The 19,470-nt window shown below is 41.9% G+C and overlaps 1 protein-coding gene across 1 annotated transcript in view; it reads right to left on the reverse strand.

Annotated features, from left to right (window-relative positions):
• Positions 1-1,426: 1,426 nt before the first annotated feature.
• The window catches only part of OGDHL (oxoglutarate dehydrogenase L), a 57,397-nt gene continuing 39,353 nt past the window's right edge, over positions 1,427-19,470 (reverse strand). Inside the window, exons 17-23 of the mRNA XM_063307727.1 lie at positions 11,032-11,210; positions 10,269-10,340; positions 8,285-8,410; positions 7,514-7,586; positions 4,721-4,884; positions 3,196-3,350; positions 1,427-2,707 (exon numbers count right to left, since the gene is read on the reverse strand). Of these exons, the coding sequence (XP_063163797.1) occupies positions 2,584-2,707; positions 3,196-3,350; positions 4,721-4,884; positions 7,514-7,586; positions 8,285-8,410; positions 10,269-10,340; positions 11,032-11,210 (893 nt within the window). The 3' untranslated portion in view covers positions 1,427-2,583. The remainder of the gene's footprint in view (positions 2,708-3,195; positions 3,351-4,720; positions 4,885-7,513; positions 7,587-8,284; positions 8,411-10,268; positions 10,341-11,031; positions 11,211-19,470) is intronic.

Below are 19,470 nucleotides of genomic sequence, written 5' to 3' on the forward strand. Positions count from 1 at the left end.
GAAGAGTTCCTCAACTTCTTGAATCATCACGTCGGGGGGGGGGTTCAAAAAAGTCAAGATGGCAGCTGTGGCCACATGATCAAAGCCTTTATGTATGTTGCAGCTTCATGAGAACCGTCTTTCTACTGCAGTCCTGCTACACAGAGTAAAGTATTGCATGCTGCTCCCTATTTTAAGTAATTGGGGGACTGTACGTCACCACTTTCTCATATCTCTCTAAAACTATGGTAACCCTATTTCACTACCTGAGGGGATGCTTATAATGTTTAGTTGTGAACGTAATTGTCTCTCCTGAATATGACAATAAAATTACTTGTTTCATCTCCTACCACAACCTGTCATTCGCTGTGGCAATGAATTTCACACAGATGTCTTGCGTTACTAGTAGGACTTAGCCAACACAGTATGGCGTGCTTTGTATTAATGACAACATAGTCATATCCTGCACAATTCTATTAAGGAATGCTTGTTAGTAATTAGCACAGCCTATGAACAAGATTTTCCTTTCCTGTATGCAGGAATGGGGTCACCAAGTATTTTAAATGCCCAGCAAATTCCCATGCCGCTAGGTAGGAGGCTATCAGTCATCGGTCTCTCTCTCTCAAAAGAGGAGTCTTAAGATACTCTAGTCCAGTGCAGCGTTTGACTTTCCTCAGTGGAAATTTCACCCAGGCCCAAGAGACTGCCATTTACTGCACAGGGAACCACCGCTGGAGAAACCTGCCTGGTCCTTCCCTCCCCCAGAATTTCCTCTGTAGCTCAGCCACCAACTTGGCAGGAGACACAGCTTCAAGGCCATTTTAGAGGAAAGACCAACAAACCACACAGAGGACTGGACCATAAATCCATTTATGCACAGAATATAACCATGATTAATTTGTGTGCCTGTCTGGATGGGCAAAAACGTCTGTGCGTGATTATGGGAAGGAGACTGACGGGCTTCTGCACTGCCTAGAAAGGTGACATTTGGGATACCGCTTAAGAGATTTTGAGTCGACACCTGAAAAATGTCATTATTTCTCCTTCAAAATGCTGAGTATCACGTGAACTACGAAGAAATATCAACTTTTTAAAAATAAAAATCAGACAAGTGATGCTTTCCCCTAATTAGCTGGTTTTCTTTCAAACGGTCTGATGGCCCTGCAGGCAGCAGTAGTGAGGATCAGAAATCATCTGGGAAAGCTAGTTTATTCAGTGCACTCACACTGGCGGAACAGATAAAAAGAAGCTGGCTCAAAAGACATTCCCCAGTTGCCCAGCGATTTTCACAGGACTGAACTGAGAAGGCTTCAAACCAAACGATAAGAGAAGATGGGACGATGACGATGACGATGGAGGTTAGTATTTTTGTGAGCAGGATACTAGTATCAGTCCATAGAGAAGAAGCTGTCATAAAGCTAAAAATAAAACAGACCTTACATTTTTTTCATTTTTTTCATTTCCTGGATGCATTTATTTTTTAAAGCAGAAGGGTATGATCCACAAACAACAAAAACGGAAAGCCATGCTTTCAAAGTGTTATGTCTATGTTAATCTTGCCCTGTTCCCAGCTACAAGAGCATTTATTACTGTGAAGAAGACCGAAAATATTTCAAGTTCCACTGAGATGACCTTCCTTGCGAAATATATAGACTCATTATTATTTAAACTGCAGTCATCCCCTTTGAAATTCTTTAAAAAAGAAAAGAAAAACTCCAAAGGTTTTGCCACATCTCAGCTTTCTATACGACAGTCATTCTAATCCTGAGCAAATGTGAAACTGCAGCATACAAAGGCATGCATCAACTGCTGGAACACCTGAAGGGCCACGCTGGGGACAGACCCGCATGTAATCACTAAGAGTCAACACCGACTTGATGGCACACAATCAAATTCTGGTGGAATATTTCTGATGCATTATATTTTATTATTCTTACAACTACTACAGTTACATTTTACAATATCCCGGGCAACATAATATTGGGCAGCTTTTTGAGACGTCTTACTGAAAATTACAAGCTAGGTTGCAAGATGAAGAAGTATCAACACGGTAAGTCAGAGTTACTCCAAAATTATGTTTTCAATATACCCATCTTATCTCTGCATCTTTTTTGCTTGCAAAATTTGTTGATTCTGTTGACCAAGACAGTCAAGGCATGGCATTCCTCTCAGTGCAACCCTAAGAATTAATCTGGGTACCTAAACAGAAGGCAAGTCAGAATTTTGGCTAAATTCTATATATCATTTATACATACAGGAAGTTAACAAAGAAGGGGAGATCGCTAAAAAAAATGCTGTCAAATACTGATCCAGTCTAACTCAAATGTTCCCAGACTTAAAGCACAAGACTTGGTTACACTGTCTCTTCACTAAGAGGTAGCAGTGCTGTAATTCTTAAAACCAAATTAACAGAATCAGAAGTTACCTCTAACACTTGCAGCATACAGGAGAGGCTAGTTTGATAACCTTTTGAAAGAACCGACTCCCTCCCTGCCTGAAAAACTCAAACCCTCAACTAACTTTTATTTCCTTTTTATGGTCTTGGCCTTCCTTCCATAAATACATAAATTCTAGGTAATGGAGAAATGGAACACAGAATTAAGATCAAAATGTCTTTCCTTCAAATGCCTCCAGGTTGAAGGCGGTGTCCAGAAATCTTCGGAGTGACACAAGATGAGTGTTCTTGTTGCCTGTCGCTGGAGCAGCAGCTGGTTCACGACCAACATACCTTCGGATACAAGAGGAAAGATGATATAAATTAGGGATATATCTGAAGTAGATGTAGATGTAATAATACCTACTAACACTATTATTTCCACTGAATGGCTGATTATACAGGAGATAACTGGCATCTAAATAGACGTATCTGCTACAGCGTCCACATCTTACATGGGCAACCAGTAGTCCAACCAACTTTTATCCAGCTATATGAACAACAGTGAAGCAGGCAGTCTTCCACACAAATTTCCTCACCACTCCTTCCGTTTTCCAAAACGCTTTCATATCTCTACTGTAGATTGGTGCTCCAAGCAGATTCACCCATGTGGTTTAAGTCTGGATATTTAGATTCTGCAGGAGTCTGCTGATCCTCCCACGAGGAAGCTTATAGAAGAACTGCAACTTACTGGCTGAACATGCTCTACACCCCGCAATTTCCTACTGCCTGGCGCTAAATGGATTTCAGGTAATAATGTCCCTCCGTGCAAACATGGTTACCATATAGGTCGAGTATGGTTCACAATGGTCCGGAAACGAGGTTTAACATAGTCATAATAGCCTATGTTCTTGTGCTCTTCTTGACACCAAACAAGCTCAGCTTTTGCATACTTCTCAATTTCTTCTTTTAGCAAATCAAAAGGAAATGGTGAGATCTAGAAAAAAGTATTAAAAAAACCCTCTGAAATATAAAGATTTAACGTTCTGCAGTCACATACCTTAATCACCATTGCGTATCCCATGCACATCAACAGGGACGGGCAAAGGTTTTATTTGATCCATGTATCAAAGCGAACCAAACAGTCTGCACTTCTTACAGAGATGTGAGGACTAGAATGCAGTTATTCTTCATATCCTTCAAAACTTCCATCTTTTAGGATGGTAAGTGTGAGAACATGCATGAAAATGCAAATTAAAATATGAACGTTGGTAAAGGTTTTTGTTTTAAAACTTTGTAGCTTGGAGGAGAAATGCAGCAGAAAGAGATTTATGAAGGCACAGATAGAAAGCACAAATGGATCGGAACTGATTCCTCTTTCAACAACTGCCAGTCAGATGTACAATCTCTTTTGAAGAAGGCTCCCTGCACTCCAAATAATGAGTTAGGAAATGATTGTGTATCTTGATCCAAGGAGAAATAATACTTTTTTCACACACACAGTAGCAGATTAATGTGGTACTAAGTGGAGGTACAGGTAGTAGTTTTGCTACTCTTACATATTTAAAGTACAGGCTTTTCTTGCTGGTTTTGCATTTTATCTCAATGCAAATGTTTGTAGCTACTTTCATCTAGTACATACTTCTCAAAATTCACTATTATGAAATTCCATAATCAAAATTAAGCAATTTCAGGTCTTGGTGTTCTAAGAGGAAGAGGGCATGGTACATTTGCCAGAAGAATTTTAACTATTGTCTTTAAACCAAGAAGGGTTCCCCATGACCTCAAGTCAAAAGCCCATCTCAATTAATTTAAAAAATCTATAGCATGCAATACGTTCAGGTAATTGTGAGAACCTTCAGACGTTTTCACAAGTTATTTTGTTATGTCGTGCACTACTTGCTAATATCATGAAGCCACAAGAAAGCAGAGAAAGACATTCTCACTCAAATGCACATGATATACAGTACACTAGGCTTTTTAACTTGCAAATGAAAGAAATGGAGTAAAACATCACAGTGACAAGTAGTATCACAATAATGAAGCAAACGATCGATAATATTATTAACATTTTATGGAAGAAAGATGGATTTGTAATTTTCACAGTAAACTAGATTCCAACCAGTAGGATTTTAATCTTGACATCCACTATCACAACCTTAAATCCTGGTCACCAAATCAGAACAGGTCTGAACAGGTCTTGTTTCAATACAGAACACCGCTATTCTTTTTGCCTGCTTTCTTACTGGGGAGGGGGGGGAATGGATTCTGACGCAACAAGGGGTCAAAGCTTGGAACTGATTACTACATAAACGTAGAATTGTTTTTCAAACACGTGTTCTACAGCTTCTAAGGCATTTGTTTTACCTGCTCCACTCTGGTTATAGCCACTGCTTTTTCCAGATCTTGGTTTTTCCTTTCTTTAATAAGATCATAATACACCTTCCCAGTACAGAAAATCACCCGATTCACATCCTCAGGAGACTCAGCTGCAACTCCTTCTTCTGCAATCACACGCTTGAACTTGGTTCCTAGGAACAAAAAAACATGCTTGGCTATTAACGCCCCTGAAAGATGGATTTGGTCAAGAAAAAGGTTAGAGTGGTCAATAGTATCCCTCATTCTTCTGACTCCACATACATGAAACTTCTGTATTATCTGCAGGGATGTTCTGGGGAATGGATTGGGGGGGAACCATTCTGCAGGAAACTGTGCCCTTCCCAAAGGATCAGGCTAGTATGGAGATGAAGCTAGATTCTGCTTGTCCAGATCCCCAGGAGTCCATTTTACCTGCTCCCTGGAGAGATCACTGCCCATATTTATGTGCCTTCTAGTCCAGTGTTTTTCATGGCTGGAGAATTCTGGGAGCTGAAGTCCACACATCTTAAAATTGCCAAGTTTGGGAGCTGAAGTCCACACATCTTAAAATTGCCAAGTTTGAAAAATGTTGATCTAGTCCAATCCCACTGCTTGGCCAGAGGGCTGAACTGGATTAGTAAATATCTAAAGTTATCTGGATTTGTTCCCAGGCTATTTCCAAAGATACTTCAAACAGCTGTTTCTACACTTTAAAGCTCCAAATAACCTCATTTTTTAACTGGTCCCTTTCTCCGTATCTTTATGTTAGTGGGAGAAAGGTTGTGGTAACAGGAATTGGGGTCTTCTCTTTGGCTGCATCTCAAGTTGGAATTTGTTCCCAGGGCCAGCGCCCATCTCACATCTTTTAAAGCATTTAAAATATTTTCCAGTGCTGTTTAGAATTGCTCTTTTAACTCCAGTTTTTATTGGATAAGCTGGTTGCTGGGGCGTGCAATCTTTTATTCCTTTGTTGGTATTGTATGTTGCTCATACATTAATTCAGAAATTCAGAACGAATTATCTCATGTTATGAAAGGGCAACACTGTAGTTGGACGTATGGAAAACAGCTGTTAGATTTGACAAGCACAGAACCACAACCTCATAAACTCATACAGAGGGCTGGTGCAGTGCATAGGAAATAGATTGGATAAGGTGCCCGCAGGGCATGGGAGCAGGAACATCGCACCTCACCTGTCTCAACTCCTTTAAAATAGCTCAATTTTTTCACAGTGGGGGAGGGGGGTTGCCCTTCGCACCTACCACACCTTCCCTGGAAAAGTCACTGCCGCTTTAAATGGCCCTGCATATTCCAACATACCTTCTCCGAACTCTTTCCGAAGCCCTGCATAGCCCTCTAACAGAGCAAGGGAATCCTGTTTAACCCATTGCTGCAACCTGGAATTCCAGGTCCCCAAGAAAGCCAAAAGGGCTGATCATGATTTTCTCCTTTCAGGTGCAGCAGATTTACCAGCCCACCATCTGGGTATCTGTGTGCATAAGATTAAACACACATGCAAACAGGAGCCCTGTTTTCTTCAATAGCCCCAAAGCCAACATAATCACATTGACCCGTCCCACCTGGTCAGGCGGAGAGGGCATGTTACGGACCCCGTCCATGAGAGATTGTCAATTGGCGGGGCCCAGGAAGGGGCCTTCTCTGCTGTGGCCCCCGCCCTGTGGAACACATTACCCCCGGAGGTGAGGCAGGCACCCCGTCTCCCGGCCTTCCGGAAGGGGGTGAAGACCTGGCTCTGCCACCTCGCTTGGCGTGGGAGGGGAGATAGTCAGTCATGGGGGTGGTTGGCACCTTGATGCGGCCCTGAGGAATTTTATTGAGACTGTTTGTTTCTCCATCTTGGGTTTTATATTTTATATTTACATATATATTTTTATGATGAACTTGTTTTTATGGTATTTTAATCTCTTGTTATTTTGATTGTAAACCACCCAGAGTCGCTTTGGCGAGATGGGCAGCAAATAACCATGACGAATAAATAAATATTTTTTTTAAAAGCTGGAACACCGTCAAAGAGTTATTCAGAGAAGGAACAGGATTTCCCTCTTGGCTAATGGATCTTGGCAGGATAGGACGGTCTACTCAGAAGCTAAGTCACACACATTGAGGGAGACTGACTCCCCAGTTAGTGCAGACAGGACTCCAGCAATAATCTCTCCCAGAAACTTCCACAAATCCGAGTCCTATCTTCAGGCATCTCAGTGAGTTGCTATTTTTGTCTCCTGGCTCTCAAGTGGAAATCAGTGGCTGTGGAGGCGCAGGATTATAGCCGGGGGACAGACAGGAAACCCTTCAGGGTCAGCCTGAAACCCTGAACAGCAAGGAGTTCTGGCTGTCTCCCGTGTCACCCAGGGAAATTCTGCAATGTAAATTAATGCAATGTAAGAAGATGAGGAAGGGACGCGGTGGCGCTGCGGGTTAAACCGCTGAGCTGTCGATCGGAAGGTCGGCAATTCGAAACCGCGCGGCGGGGTGAGCTCCCGTTGCTCGTCCCAGCTCCTGCACACCAAGCAGTTTGAAAACATGCAAATGTGAGTAGATTAATTGGTACCGCTTCGGCGGGAAGGTAACGGCGTTCCGTGAGTCATGCTGGCCACATGACCCGGAAGTGTCCTATGGACAACGCCGGCTCCAAGGCTTTGAAACGGAGATGAGCACCGCCCCCTAGAGTCGGACACGACTGGACTTTACGTCAAGGGAAACCTTTACCTTTACCTTTAAGAAGATGAGGAAGTCACAAGAAGGGAGGGGGCAAACAAAATGTTTCCAAAACAAGCAAATTTACCTGGCACCATTTCATCAAAGCTGGATTTTGCTTCAGGATGTCTCAGCAATGACTTAGGTGTGAAGATAATTAGCTGTAAAATCATTAAAATGTGAGTATATTTGCCAGTATATTCAAACAAAGTCTTGCACACATTGAATAAAATGCTGAATTGTTTACAACCAAATCCTCAGTAAAGATGGGCCATAACGGAAACACCCTACTGAAAATGTCTCTCTACTAATCAAGTTGACTGAAACTGGGCCCTGCCCTTAAATGAAGTTCTGCAATGCAGCCCGCTCAATTGTTTTTTAAGATAGCTAACCCCCCCAACCACATTTCATAAATCAAAGCCACAGCAATCAGTCACTGCAAAAAATGAAATAATTCAAGTCTTTAAGAAAGTTTCCAAGCAGCTTCCACCAAAGTATGTGGAAACCGCAATACATCAGAATTGCATCAGAAAATGCCAGCTGAGGCAAGTTGTCTTACTATAACAGAACAGTATCTCTAAGAATCCAGTCATGCAGTTTTTCATCCCTTGGGACCACCTACCATTCGTTATAGTCTGGATCAGCTGCAAAAGTTGGACCAGCCCAAATCCAAATCCAAGTATAAATATAAATATCCAAAATGGGCAGAAAAATAACTTCCAGGTGGGCCCTAAACAATTTTCTCATCATTTCTACTGTTTAGGTCATTTCTGGGATATAAGTCTGGTCTTCCAATACCTTGCAGTCTATAATTTACAGGCAACGAATAAAAGAAAAGCACGATCATTTAACGACTTACAGGTTTCCTGAATGGCAGCAAGATCTGCCTTCGGAGGACATGGAAATAACTGGCTGGCGTTGAGCAGTTCACCACAATCCAATTGCAGTCATAGAGCTGAGAAACCTCAAAGTCATCATCAAATTGCTGGAGAGGGACAGATCAGAGATATTAGAAAGCCAGCCACTGCTTTCGTGCCATCTGCTATATCCATTTTATCTTCCTAAGTGTTTAGCCATTGGTGGGAACAAAGGGCTTCGGAACGGCAGGTGAAATGCAGCCCTTCAAGACTCATCTTGGTCAGACAAACTTATACCACTTAGATGCTTCTGCGAACACTGCCTCGGTACCATCAAAAAAGGCACACGGAGGGCACAATTTACCAATTTCAGTGAAATAACACAGCTTCTTCTCACAGTGCGCACAGATTCACGCCTTTCTTTGTGTCTGATTCTGAGGTTATTCTCCGCTGTGGTTAGAGTCAATTACCATGTGGTATTTTAGGGTTTGGGGATGTTTTTTATTCCTATAAGGAAGTATAGGAAATTTTGAGTCAAATTCTATTTCTACTGAAATGGCTAAAATGCAGAATACCTAAAATGCTACATATCAAAGTGATTCCACCAAGTGCCATTAAAAGTTTTGATTATTTGTTCTGTTCAGAAATAGTTAGCCCAGGATCTCTTTCCTGCAAGAAAGGGGTTGCCCAGCCCATAAAAATATTTAAAGAGTTCCCTATTTTCATCAAGAACTATCAGGATGGATTATAGATAACAGGTTTCCAAAACCCTGCTCAAGATCCAAGATATTTTAAGATATTTTTCCAGTTAGGAGCAATTTGTGTATAAACACTGGGACCCTAAATATACTTCTAAATGCATGATCGATGAATAGCCAATGACATTTTTATTTTGCCTTTACATTGCCTTAGTCTTTGGACCTGTGACTAATTCCCAGTCGTCTCTTCCCCCAGTGGAGGATAAAGCTACTCTCAGCGACTAACCATGAAGCTACACATATTCCCAATGCCAGGGGCTCTCTGCCTCTGAGTGCCAGTTGGCCTCGTTGTGGGATTATAATAACTCCTTGCCTGCTGTAGAAACAGATTGCTGGACAAAACAGGTACTAAGTGTGATTCAGCACAGCTCTTCCTCTGCTCCAGGACAACAGCCTAGATCCATAGTTAACTTCCCTGGCATATCTTTGTTGTTTACTCGTTCAGTCGCTTCCGACTCTTCGTGACTTCATGGACCAGCCCACACCAGAGCTTCCTGTCGGTCGTCAGCACCCCCAGCTCCCCCAGGGACGAGTCCGTCACCTCTAGAATATCATCCATCCACCTTGCCCTTGGTCGGCCCCTCTTCCTTTTGCCCTCCACTCTCCCTAGCATCAGCATCTTCTCCAGGGTCTCCTGTCTTCTCATTATGTGGCCAAAGTACTTCAGTTTTGCCTTTAATATCATTCCCTCAAGTGAGCAGTCTGGCTTGATTTCCTGGAGGATGGACTGGTTGGATCTTCTTGCAGTCCAAGGCACTCTCAGAAAAATTTCTCTGTTGTCAATGTAACGACTGAGAATACCAAAATTATGTGCTCTGTGTAACCTATGCAGACCATGGGGCAACTCTGCCTAGCTCAGATAATTCGAGTAATGGTTATAACATCATGTTTGCCGCTTTTTGTAGCTCTGCAACAAATAATATATTAATTGACCCTATATATTAATATGCCCATACACATTTTATATTTTACTAACACTGGTGATCCTAGTTGTGACTTTATTGTTCTTCTAGCAAAGGAAGCTTCTAATGACTACATAGAGTTTTTTCCACTGCCAGACAGATTTTATGCTTAATCCACCAGATATTTTACATGTGTGCTTTTCTTGAAGTCTGCTCAACTAATGTCATTGAAGGATTAAAACCAATGCTTGATAGGGAACGTTATTAAGAAGGATGAAATGGCAGCTGAAGAGGGAGCAACTATGAGCATCAATCAATAAACTTACTGGGAATGCATCAGGATCGTCATTACTCATCTGAAGGAACCTCTCTGGCCTGGCCGAAGAATGTTCTGGGCCCTGATGGTTACATCATTTAAAGGAAAACAAGTTTAATTATGTACCCTCTAGTTCCAAATACAATTGTCATTCCAGGCACGAGAGCTTCTTGCCAGCATCCCCAGCACAGTGCAACACAAAATCAACAGCTACAAAAGACAGCAGCATGTTCAAACTGGTCGAGCAAGATGTTCTACAGTACAAATCCTGCTCGAATCATTACGTGAATTTATGTCACTTGACTCGAACAGTGGCCTATAAGCTGTGGTCTTTATCACTGATGGCTGCAGCGCAGATTTAGTAGAAGACTGCTGATCAGTGCATGTGTTTATTGTATGGCTGGAACACATCATAACTCTACAAAATCTCTCAGCATCAGGACCTACTAAAACTAGTGGGGCTTGTTCTCCAGTGTGCATTAATCATTTTAAAACACTTGTGTGCTCTTTCACTAATACTTTTATTCACCACAAAAGATTCACAATATAAAGTACTACTGATGGTATGAGGGTTCCTGCACTAGGCAGGGGAGGCAGTTGGACCAGAAGACCAAAAAGTCCCCTTCTAATCCTATGAGTCTATGGACCTATGAACCTATTTAAATAGGAATGGCAAAATACTTAGAAAAAATGCATTATTTCAAATCTGCAATAAGGAAACTAATTGCTTTTGGCTGACAGAGAAGTCTTATTGTGATCGCTGAAAGGCCTACCATCCCTTCCATTCCATGGGGCAAAAGGAGGACAATTCCATTGTGACGAACCCACTTGGCTTGCCCAGAACTGATAAACTGGTCAATGATGCATTGTGCCGTGTTGTGAAAATCACCAAACTGAGCTTCCCAGCACACAAGCGCGTTGGGACTTGACATCGCAAAACCAAGTTCAAAACCTAAGCAAGAAGGGAAAAGATGCAATTAAACCCAATATTTGCCATAGTGGAAAATACAGGTAGTCCTCATTTAGCCATCACAACTGGGACTAGCAACTCAGTCATTAAGCGAAGCAGTCACAAAATGAAACCACAACTGTGCTTACAATCTGACTTCAGCTTTCCTTTGCTTTGCAGACCTGTGAAGGTTGTAAATGCGAGGATTGGAGGTAGCATTACTTTCTCATCACTTCATAACTGCAAAAAGTCAGTAAATGAGGCAGTCACTAAACAAGGACTACCTGTATCTGTAGCTCAGGATTGAATTATAGAGCTCTTGGTGTTTAGCCAAGCTTCTGCTAAACATCTGTAGGATGAGAAGCCAGATCAGAGAACACTAAGAACCCAGCTAGACACAATACTTTCTGCCATGCTTAGACATACTGAAAACAGAGTTAGCAGCCAGAATCAGAGGTGAAAGTAAGCTATGATTAGATCTCTTATGCTGAAGCATTTCCAGTTAAGGAATAGAAATCCTTCCTTACATTGTATGTCAAAAAATAATCTGTCTTGTGTATCTCCATCTCTGAAACCATCATGGTTTCTGAAATGGAAACATGAGTTCTCAGCTGTTGTATTAAACTGAACACAACACAACACAACACTAAACTAGTTTAGAAAACCTTTTCAGGAAAGAAAGGGGGCAGCTCTGGGAATAAACCCAGTCTCCATTCAGTTATATGGTACACTTACTGAAGCATTATCTACTTTATGGAGACAGAGAATTAACTGGAGTCACATAGGAAAAGTCCACAGTACACTTAACGTGAAAGGTGGCTACGGGCCAAAGTTGGTGCGGCTTCAATTCTTAAAATTGGTCATATTCCAAATTCAGCTGGAATGCCTTCAAATGTTAAATGAGCCTCTCTTACTATTGTTTCCCTTCTCCACAAAAAGGATTAACACATTTACAGTAAAATATTGACACTGGGGATGAATTGGGGCATTAAATAATTGCTAAAAGAATGGAACAAAGAACTACTATAGAATGTAAAGTGACTACCATCATTCTCGCCTAGCTCCTGTTCAGGTGGAATAATAGCCCATGGGTAGAATAGCTGTAACCACTCTGCAGCTATGTTGTGTCCTTCCAGAATACAAGATTTCAAGCACAGCTGGAGAGTTCATGGAAATATTATAAACAATATTAACCTAGTTTATTTTTGAATAACCCATGCCAACTCTGACCTGTTTATCTTCACATGTCCTGTGTAGCTATAGATGGCAATGCCTGCCAGATAAAAGATATTTCTCTCTCTGCCCCTGCCCTCAACCTACCCTTTTCCTGAAGTGTTTGCATTTAAATAGGTCACAAGATTGGTAAGAGTACAAAGGACCCTAGAAGAGCATTAGACGATGCCCATAAAGACCTGATCTTCAGTGGAAATCAAAGGGAGGGGTGAGAAAACAAATAGTCTACCACATTGTATCTCAACCTTGGAGACTTCAAGATGTGTGGACTTCAACTCCCAGAATTCCCCAGCCAGCTTTGCTGGCTGGGGAATTCTGGGAGTTGAGTTTAAGTCCACACATCTTGAAGTCACTAAGGTAGAGAAACACTGCTCTACCATATAATGTTCTGCTAGATGATTTGAAATTTTATGGGGAATAATAAATAAGCTGGAAGGGTACACTTCCAAGTGTGGAATCTATTTTCCATATCCAGAGCCTTAGTCTGTATCTATGAAAAAAATAATTCTGGAGTTCTTGAGATCCAATTCATCTCTGCCGGTAGCAGCACCTGGTGGCCTTATTTGGCCTTCCTGGGCTGCTCCCTCAATTAAACTTACTAAGTCGAAGACAGCAGGGCCAGCTCTGGTTAGAAATGGAAATGAGCCCACCTGGAAATTCCAGGGCTGTTAATGAGATTGGAAAGTCTGAACACACTTCTGAAGATGCTAATAGTAAACTGTTTCCATATTATTGTTAACTAAACAACGTGGATGCCTCCGTAAAGTGGTGAGCAGCCAAGCCTGACTCAAAGGAGTCACCTGAAATTCACTTTTTATCTGTGAAACAAGGGCTAGGAACAGCCAGTCGCATTTGTCCTTGCTTCTTTTAGAGAGGAATCAACAACAGAGTGATTAATAGGTGGACCAAGGGAGCTACATTCATTTTCATCCTTTGTTTCTATGACGAATAAGAATGTCAGATTTTGTCTCTTTACACTGTAAAGAGATGATAATGATGATGATGAAGAAGAAGAAGAAGACTTGTAAAGGGAGGAGATTACTTTGTTCTGTCTCTCTCTCTCTCTTTCTGTCTGTGTGTCTACTGCCAGGCAGAACGACTTGTTAATGTTCCCTGTTTTGCCTTTGTTCCCTCCTTCCCTACTTATATGCCCCATTCGTAGGCATAGGGGATCTTCTGAATAATGTGACTGGTCACTCCTTGCACTGGAAAGAGGACATGGTCAAATTTCAGATGCAGAAACACTGAAGAAATTCAACATGCCTCCATCTGCTGGCAGGGGGAGGGGCAATTTCCCTCCCGGGGGCTCTTTTGGAGATGATGCAAAAGTGGCAAAGAGGGAGGAAGAAATATACTTCTTCACTGTGCAAAGGTCTTTCTCTCACACAATAGCTAGACAGAATTGCATATAACTACAGTTTGTTTCTGAATTTATGGCTGTAAAAAACCCCAAACACCCAAGCAATATATGTTTTTGTTGTTGTTGTTTATTCGTTTAGTCGCTTCCGACTCTTCGTGACTTCATGGACCAGCCCACGCCAGAGCTTCCTGTCGGTCGTCAACACCCCCAGCTCCCCCAGGGACGGGTCCGTCACCTCTAGAATATCATCCATCCATCTTGCCCTGGGTCGGCCCCTCTTCCTTTTGCCCTCCACTCTCCCCAGCATCAGCATCTTCTCCAGGCTGTCCTGTCTTCTCATTATGTGGCCAAAGTATTTCAGTTTTGCCTTTAATACCATTCCCTCAAGTGAGCAGTCTGGCTTTATTTCCTGGAGGATGGACTGGTTGGATCTTCTTGCAGTCCAAGGCACTCTCAGAATTTTCCTCCAACACCACAGTTCAAAAGCATCGATCTTCCTTCGCTCAGCCTTCCTTATGGTCCAGCTCTTGCAGCCATATGTTACTACGGGGAACACCATTGCTTTAACTATGCGAACCTTTGTTGTCAGTGTGATGTCTCTGCTCTTAACTATTTTATCGAGATTGGTCATTGCTCTTCTCCCAACGATTAAGCGTCTTCTGATTTCCTGGTCGCAGTCAGCATCTGCAGTAATCTTTGCACCTAGGAATACAAAGTCTTTCACTGCTTCTACATTTTCTCCTTCCATTTGCCAGTTATCCATCAAGCTGGTTGCCATAATCTTGGTTTTTTTGAGGTTTAGCTGCAAGCCAGCTTTTGCACTTTCCTCTTTCACCTTCATCATAAGGCTCCTCAGTTCCTCTTCGCTTTCAGCCATCAAAGTGGTATCATCTGCATATCTGAGATTGTTAATGTTTCTTCCAGCAATTTTAACTCCAGCCTTGGATTCCTCAAGGCCAGCTTGTCGCATGATGTGTTCTGCATACAAGTTGAATAGGTAAGGTGAGAGTATACAGCCCTGCCCTACTCCTTTCCCAATCTTAAACCAGTCCGTTGTTCCGTGGTCTGTTCTTACTGTTGCTACTTGGTCATTATACAGATTCTTCAGGAGGCAGACAAGATGACTTGGTATCCCCATACCACTAAGAACTTGCCACAATTTGTTATGGTCCACACAGTCAAAGGCTTTAGAATAGTCAATAAAACAGAAATAGATGTTTTTCTGAAACTCCCTGAAACTTTTTCCATTATCCAGCGGATATTGGCAATTTGGTCCCTAGTTCCTCTGCCTTTTCTAAACCCAGCTTGTACATCTGGCAATTCTCGCTCCATGAATTGCTGAAGTCTACCTTGCAGGATCTTGAGCATTACCTTACTGGCATGTGAAATGAGTGCCACTGTTCGATAGTTTGAACATTCTTTAGTGTTCCCCTTTTTTGGTATGGGGATATAAGTTGATTTTTTCCAATCTGATGGCCATTCTTGTGTTTTCCAAATTTGCTGGCATATAGCATGCATTACCTCGACAGCATCATCTTGCAAGATTTTGAACAGTTCAGCTGGGATGCCATCGTCTCCTGCTGCCTTGTTATTAGCAATGCTTCTCAAGGCCCATTCAACCTCACTGTAATGGTTGCCTAATCCCAAATACTCAGTCTCACAAGCTTGGGCTTAAAGATAACTGATTTATTGAAGGAATAGTATGCAAATACAGAGAAAGCTGAGAATGGGCAAAAGCGCGCCAAATACAAACTTAAAAGCCTTGCCTGCAAGCCAGTCCCGCCCCAAGCACCCGTCAGTACGCGCCCCCTCCCAGGTGCTAGGAACCGTTACACACGCCTGGGAAAGTAACCTTGAACAGGATCGCAAACCCAAACATACATTCCAAAGCTCCAAAACAAAGGAGGGCGCAGGAATGGAAAAACCCTGAACGAGCGAAGCGAATGGACACGGAAAATGACTTGACATGTGAAACGTTACAATGTTAACAGAACATTGAAATGGGAAACATGACACTCACTTTTCAGGATGTCTGGCTCTAGCTCACTGACCACACCATCAAAGCTATCCCCGATATTGTTATCCTTCCTATACAGGTCTTCTGTATATTCTTGCCACCTTTTCTTGATCTCTTCTTCTTCTGTTAGGTCCTTGCCATCTTTGTTTTTGATCATACCCATTTTGGCCTGGAATTTACCTCCAATGTTTCTAATTTTCTGGAAGAGGTCTCTTGTCCTTCCTATTCTATTGTCTTCTTCCACTTCCGCGCATTGCTTGTTTAAAAATAATTCCTTATCTCTTCTGGCTAACCTCTGGAATTTTGCATTTAATTGGGCATATCTCCCCCTATCACTGTTGCCTTTTGCTTTCCTTCTTTCTTGGGCTACTTCTAGTGTCTCAGCAGACAGCCATTTTGTCTTCTTGGTTTTCTCTTTCTTTGGGATGTATTTTGTTGCCGCCTCCTGAACAATGTTGCGAACTTCTGTCCATAGTTCTTCCGGGACCCTATCTACTAAGTCCAGTCCCTTAAATCTATTCTTCACCTCCACTGCATATTCTTTAGGAATATTAGTGAGCTCATATCTAGCTGATCTGTGGGTCTTCCCTAATCTCTTTAGTCTGATCCTAAATTGTGCAAGAAGAAGTTTGTGATCTGAACTACAGTCAGCTCCAGGTCTTGTTTTTACCGACTGTATAGATGTGTGCCACCTTTGGCTGCAAAGGATGTAGTCAATCTGATTTTGGTGTTGTCCATCTGGGGAAGTCCATGTATAAAGCTGTCTCTTAGGTTGCTGGAAGAGAGTGTTTGTTATGTACATTGAGTTGTCTTGGCAAAATTCTATCAGCCTATGTCCTGCTTCGTTTTGTTCTCCCAGGCCATGCTTACCTGTAATTCCAGGTGTCATTTGACTGCCCACCTTAGCATTCCAGTCTCCCATGATGAAAATAACATCTCTTTTAGGCGTGTTGTCCAGTAGGTGCTGCAGATCCTCATAGAACTGCTCTACCTCAGCTTCTTCAGCATCTGTGGTTGGGGCGTATATTTGGATTACTGTGATGTTAGATGGCTTGCCCTGAATTCGAATTGAGATCATTCTACTGTTTTTTGGATTGTATCCAAGCACTGCTTTAGCCACTTTACTATTAATTATGAAGGCTACTCCATTTCTTCTGTGGTCCTCTTGTCCACAGTAGTAGATCTGGTGGTCATTTGATGTGAAGTGGCCCATTCCAGTCCATTTCAGTTCACTGACGCCCAGAATGTCTATCTTTAATCTTGTCATCTCACCAATAACCACATCCAATTTGCCCTGGCTCATAGATCTTACATTCCAGGTTCCAATGGTGTGTTGATCCTTAGAACATCGGATTCGCCGTTCACCACCAGCACCGTCGGCCGCTAGCCGTCCTTTCGGCTTTGAGCTAGCTGCGTCATCACGTCTGGGGCTAGTTGAGCTCATCCTCTGTTCCTCCCCAGTAGCATTTTGACCATCTTCTGACCTGGGGGTCTCATCTTCCGATGGTATACCGACATATCTCTGGTTGTACTGATCCATTTAGTTTTCACGGCAAGAATACTGAGGTGGGTTGCCATTACCTTCCCCAGGGATCGCATTTAGTCTGACCTCTCTGTCATGACCTTCCCGTCTTGGGTGGCCCTTCACGGTTTAGCTCATGGCATCACTGAGGTGCTCAAGCTCCAGCACCACGACAAGGTAACGATCCTTTGCTGAAGAATATATGTTAGTAAATGACAATAAAATACTGAATTCACAATAACTTTTTATAAGGTCAATATAAGGACCCTATTTATAAGGACCCTATTTATAAGGACCCTATTGACCTGAGATACCATATTAGAGGAGTTTCTAATACAGGAAATTAAGCAAAGAGAAGGTTGAATATATGAGAACAAAAGCCAAAAACTGGAGAGAAAATTGTTGAAGGGAAAACAAAATTGAGGAATCTTTCCAGGAAAGTATGAGGGGTTCAGAAGGGAACACTGGAAGCAAAATGGAGCATTGAGCAGGTGAGATGGAGCACAAGGGGCAATGCCAGAGTTGAATGGGTTTGGGTCAAATGGAAGGAAGGGTCGAACTGGGTGCAGCAACCTTTATCAGAGAGGCTAATTCACAGGCATTTATTTTTTGGAGCATTTCAAAGCATTCAACAGCATCTGGTAAATGTTTTTCCTACGGGAGCAATTCTGATGTGTGATTGCAACCACAGTGGCTACATTTGGCAGACGTTTCTGTGATTTGTATTGCTACTTCCACAAAAGCTGAAAAACAGTACATACACACACACACACACACACACACACACATATAACATATGCATAGTCCATTCAATATATATTTTAGTATATTATTATCTATCTATCCCTAAAGAAATGTCCCAAACCTCCACCCTATATTATTCCAGATGGGATCTTAAAAAAAAAAAGATGCTTTTTTTGGAAGTTGATTTTTTTTCATATTTTAGTTAGAGGTTGCTAGTTCCTTGGATTTGTGTTTTTTTCCCCCCAATTACTGGTTTTCAATTATGCTTTTACATTTTAATCTGATTCACGGGAATATATTTTTGTTCCTAGAGGCAGCAAAAGAAACTAAGGTTCTAATTAAAAATAATATTATTAATAATAACCTGGTTGAAAAATAAATTTTTACAGCACAGGTTCACAAAGGCTGACAGCTGAAAGGCAGAATTGGGTGCAGCATCTGAAAAAGGCAAACATGCTGAATGGCATCAAATATAGAGGTGGACAGTTAAACGAAGATAGATGTATTTTCAAAAAAAGGTTACTACAAAGCTAATTACCTCATCGGCTTTTAGGCACTGCATTGTAATAGGAGTAATTTCCCTTTCGAAAATTATTCTTCCTATACCTCCATCATTAAATAGAAATACATGAGCTCTCATGGCTACAGACAGCAATTCCTCCTGATTTTGGAAACCCCCAGTACATCCCCATTGTCTACAAGGTCAATGCAGGGAACTCACACAACATCCACAAATCTCCTGCAGGAACCAACAATTTTTCAAACTGTCCCAAAAGTTCATGCATAGTTTCTATATCCCAAGTTCACATACCTGTCCATACTGAAAATCAGGGAACATAATGTATATTCAGATTGAGGAAGATAACCCTGATAAATTCAGTGTCTGTCAGCTGAAAATGAATGACAGTCCTATTTAATTATAGGAGTCATGGGCATAATTTGCACATAAATTGGGCAACCTAGGGAGAAGTCATCAACGAACATAGAAATGAAATTTTGGGATTCCATTTCCAGCTATGATAAAATCTGCATTCATGCCTTCAGCTGGGAAGCTTTAGGAATGCTGAAGCTCCTGCTGACCGACAATGTGGTTCTTGAGATGTTCTGTATCCTGTCAGCTACAGCTTCAAGCCCACCAGCAACCCCTCCTGACAGGTCGCATGTACTTGTCACTTGAGATATAGATTGCACAGACTGAAGCCTGCAATTTGTTTCAAGATAAAAGGCCTCTGGGAGTTTATCTGAGGCCTGATTTATTTCACAGAATGAATGTTAATGCTGTATAAGCAAAGCTGTTTTAATATGGGTGGCATCAAGGGAAAACAGTTCCCCTTCATAACAATGATACCTTTTCATTACCATGGATATGGTTGCATTTTTGATCATG

The sequence above is a fragment of the Candoia aspera genome, chromosome 6 (genome assembly GCF_035149785.1).
Source record: "Candoia aspera isolate rCanAsp1 chromosome 6, rCanAsp1.hap2, whole genome shotgun sequence".
Classification (NCBI taxonomy): domain Eukaryota; kingdom Metazoa; phylum Chordata; class Lepidosauria; order Squamata; family Boidae; genus Candoia; species Candoia aspera.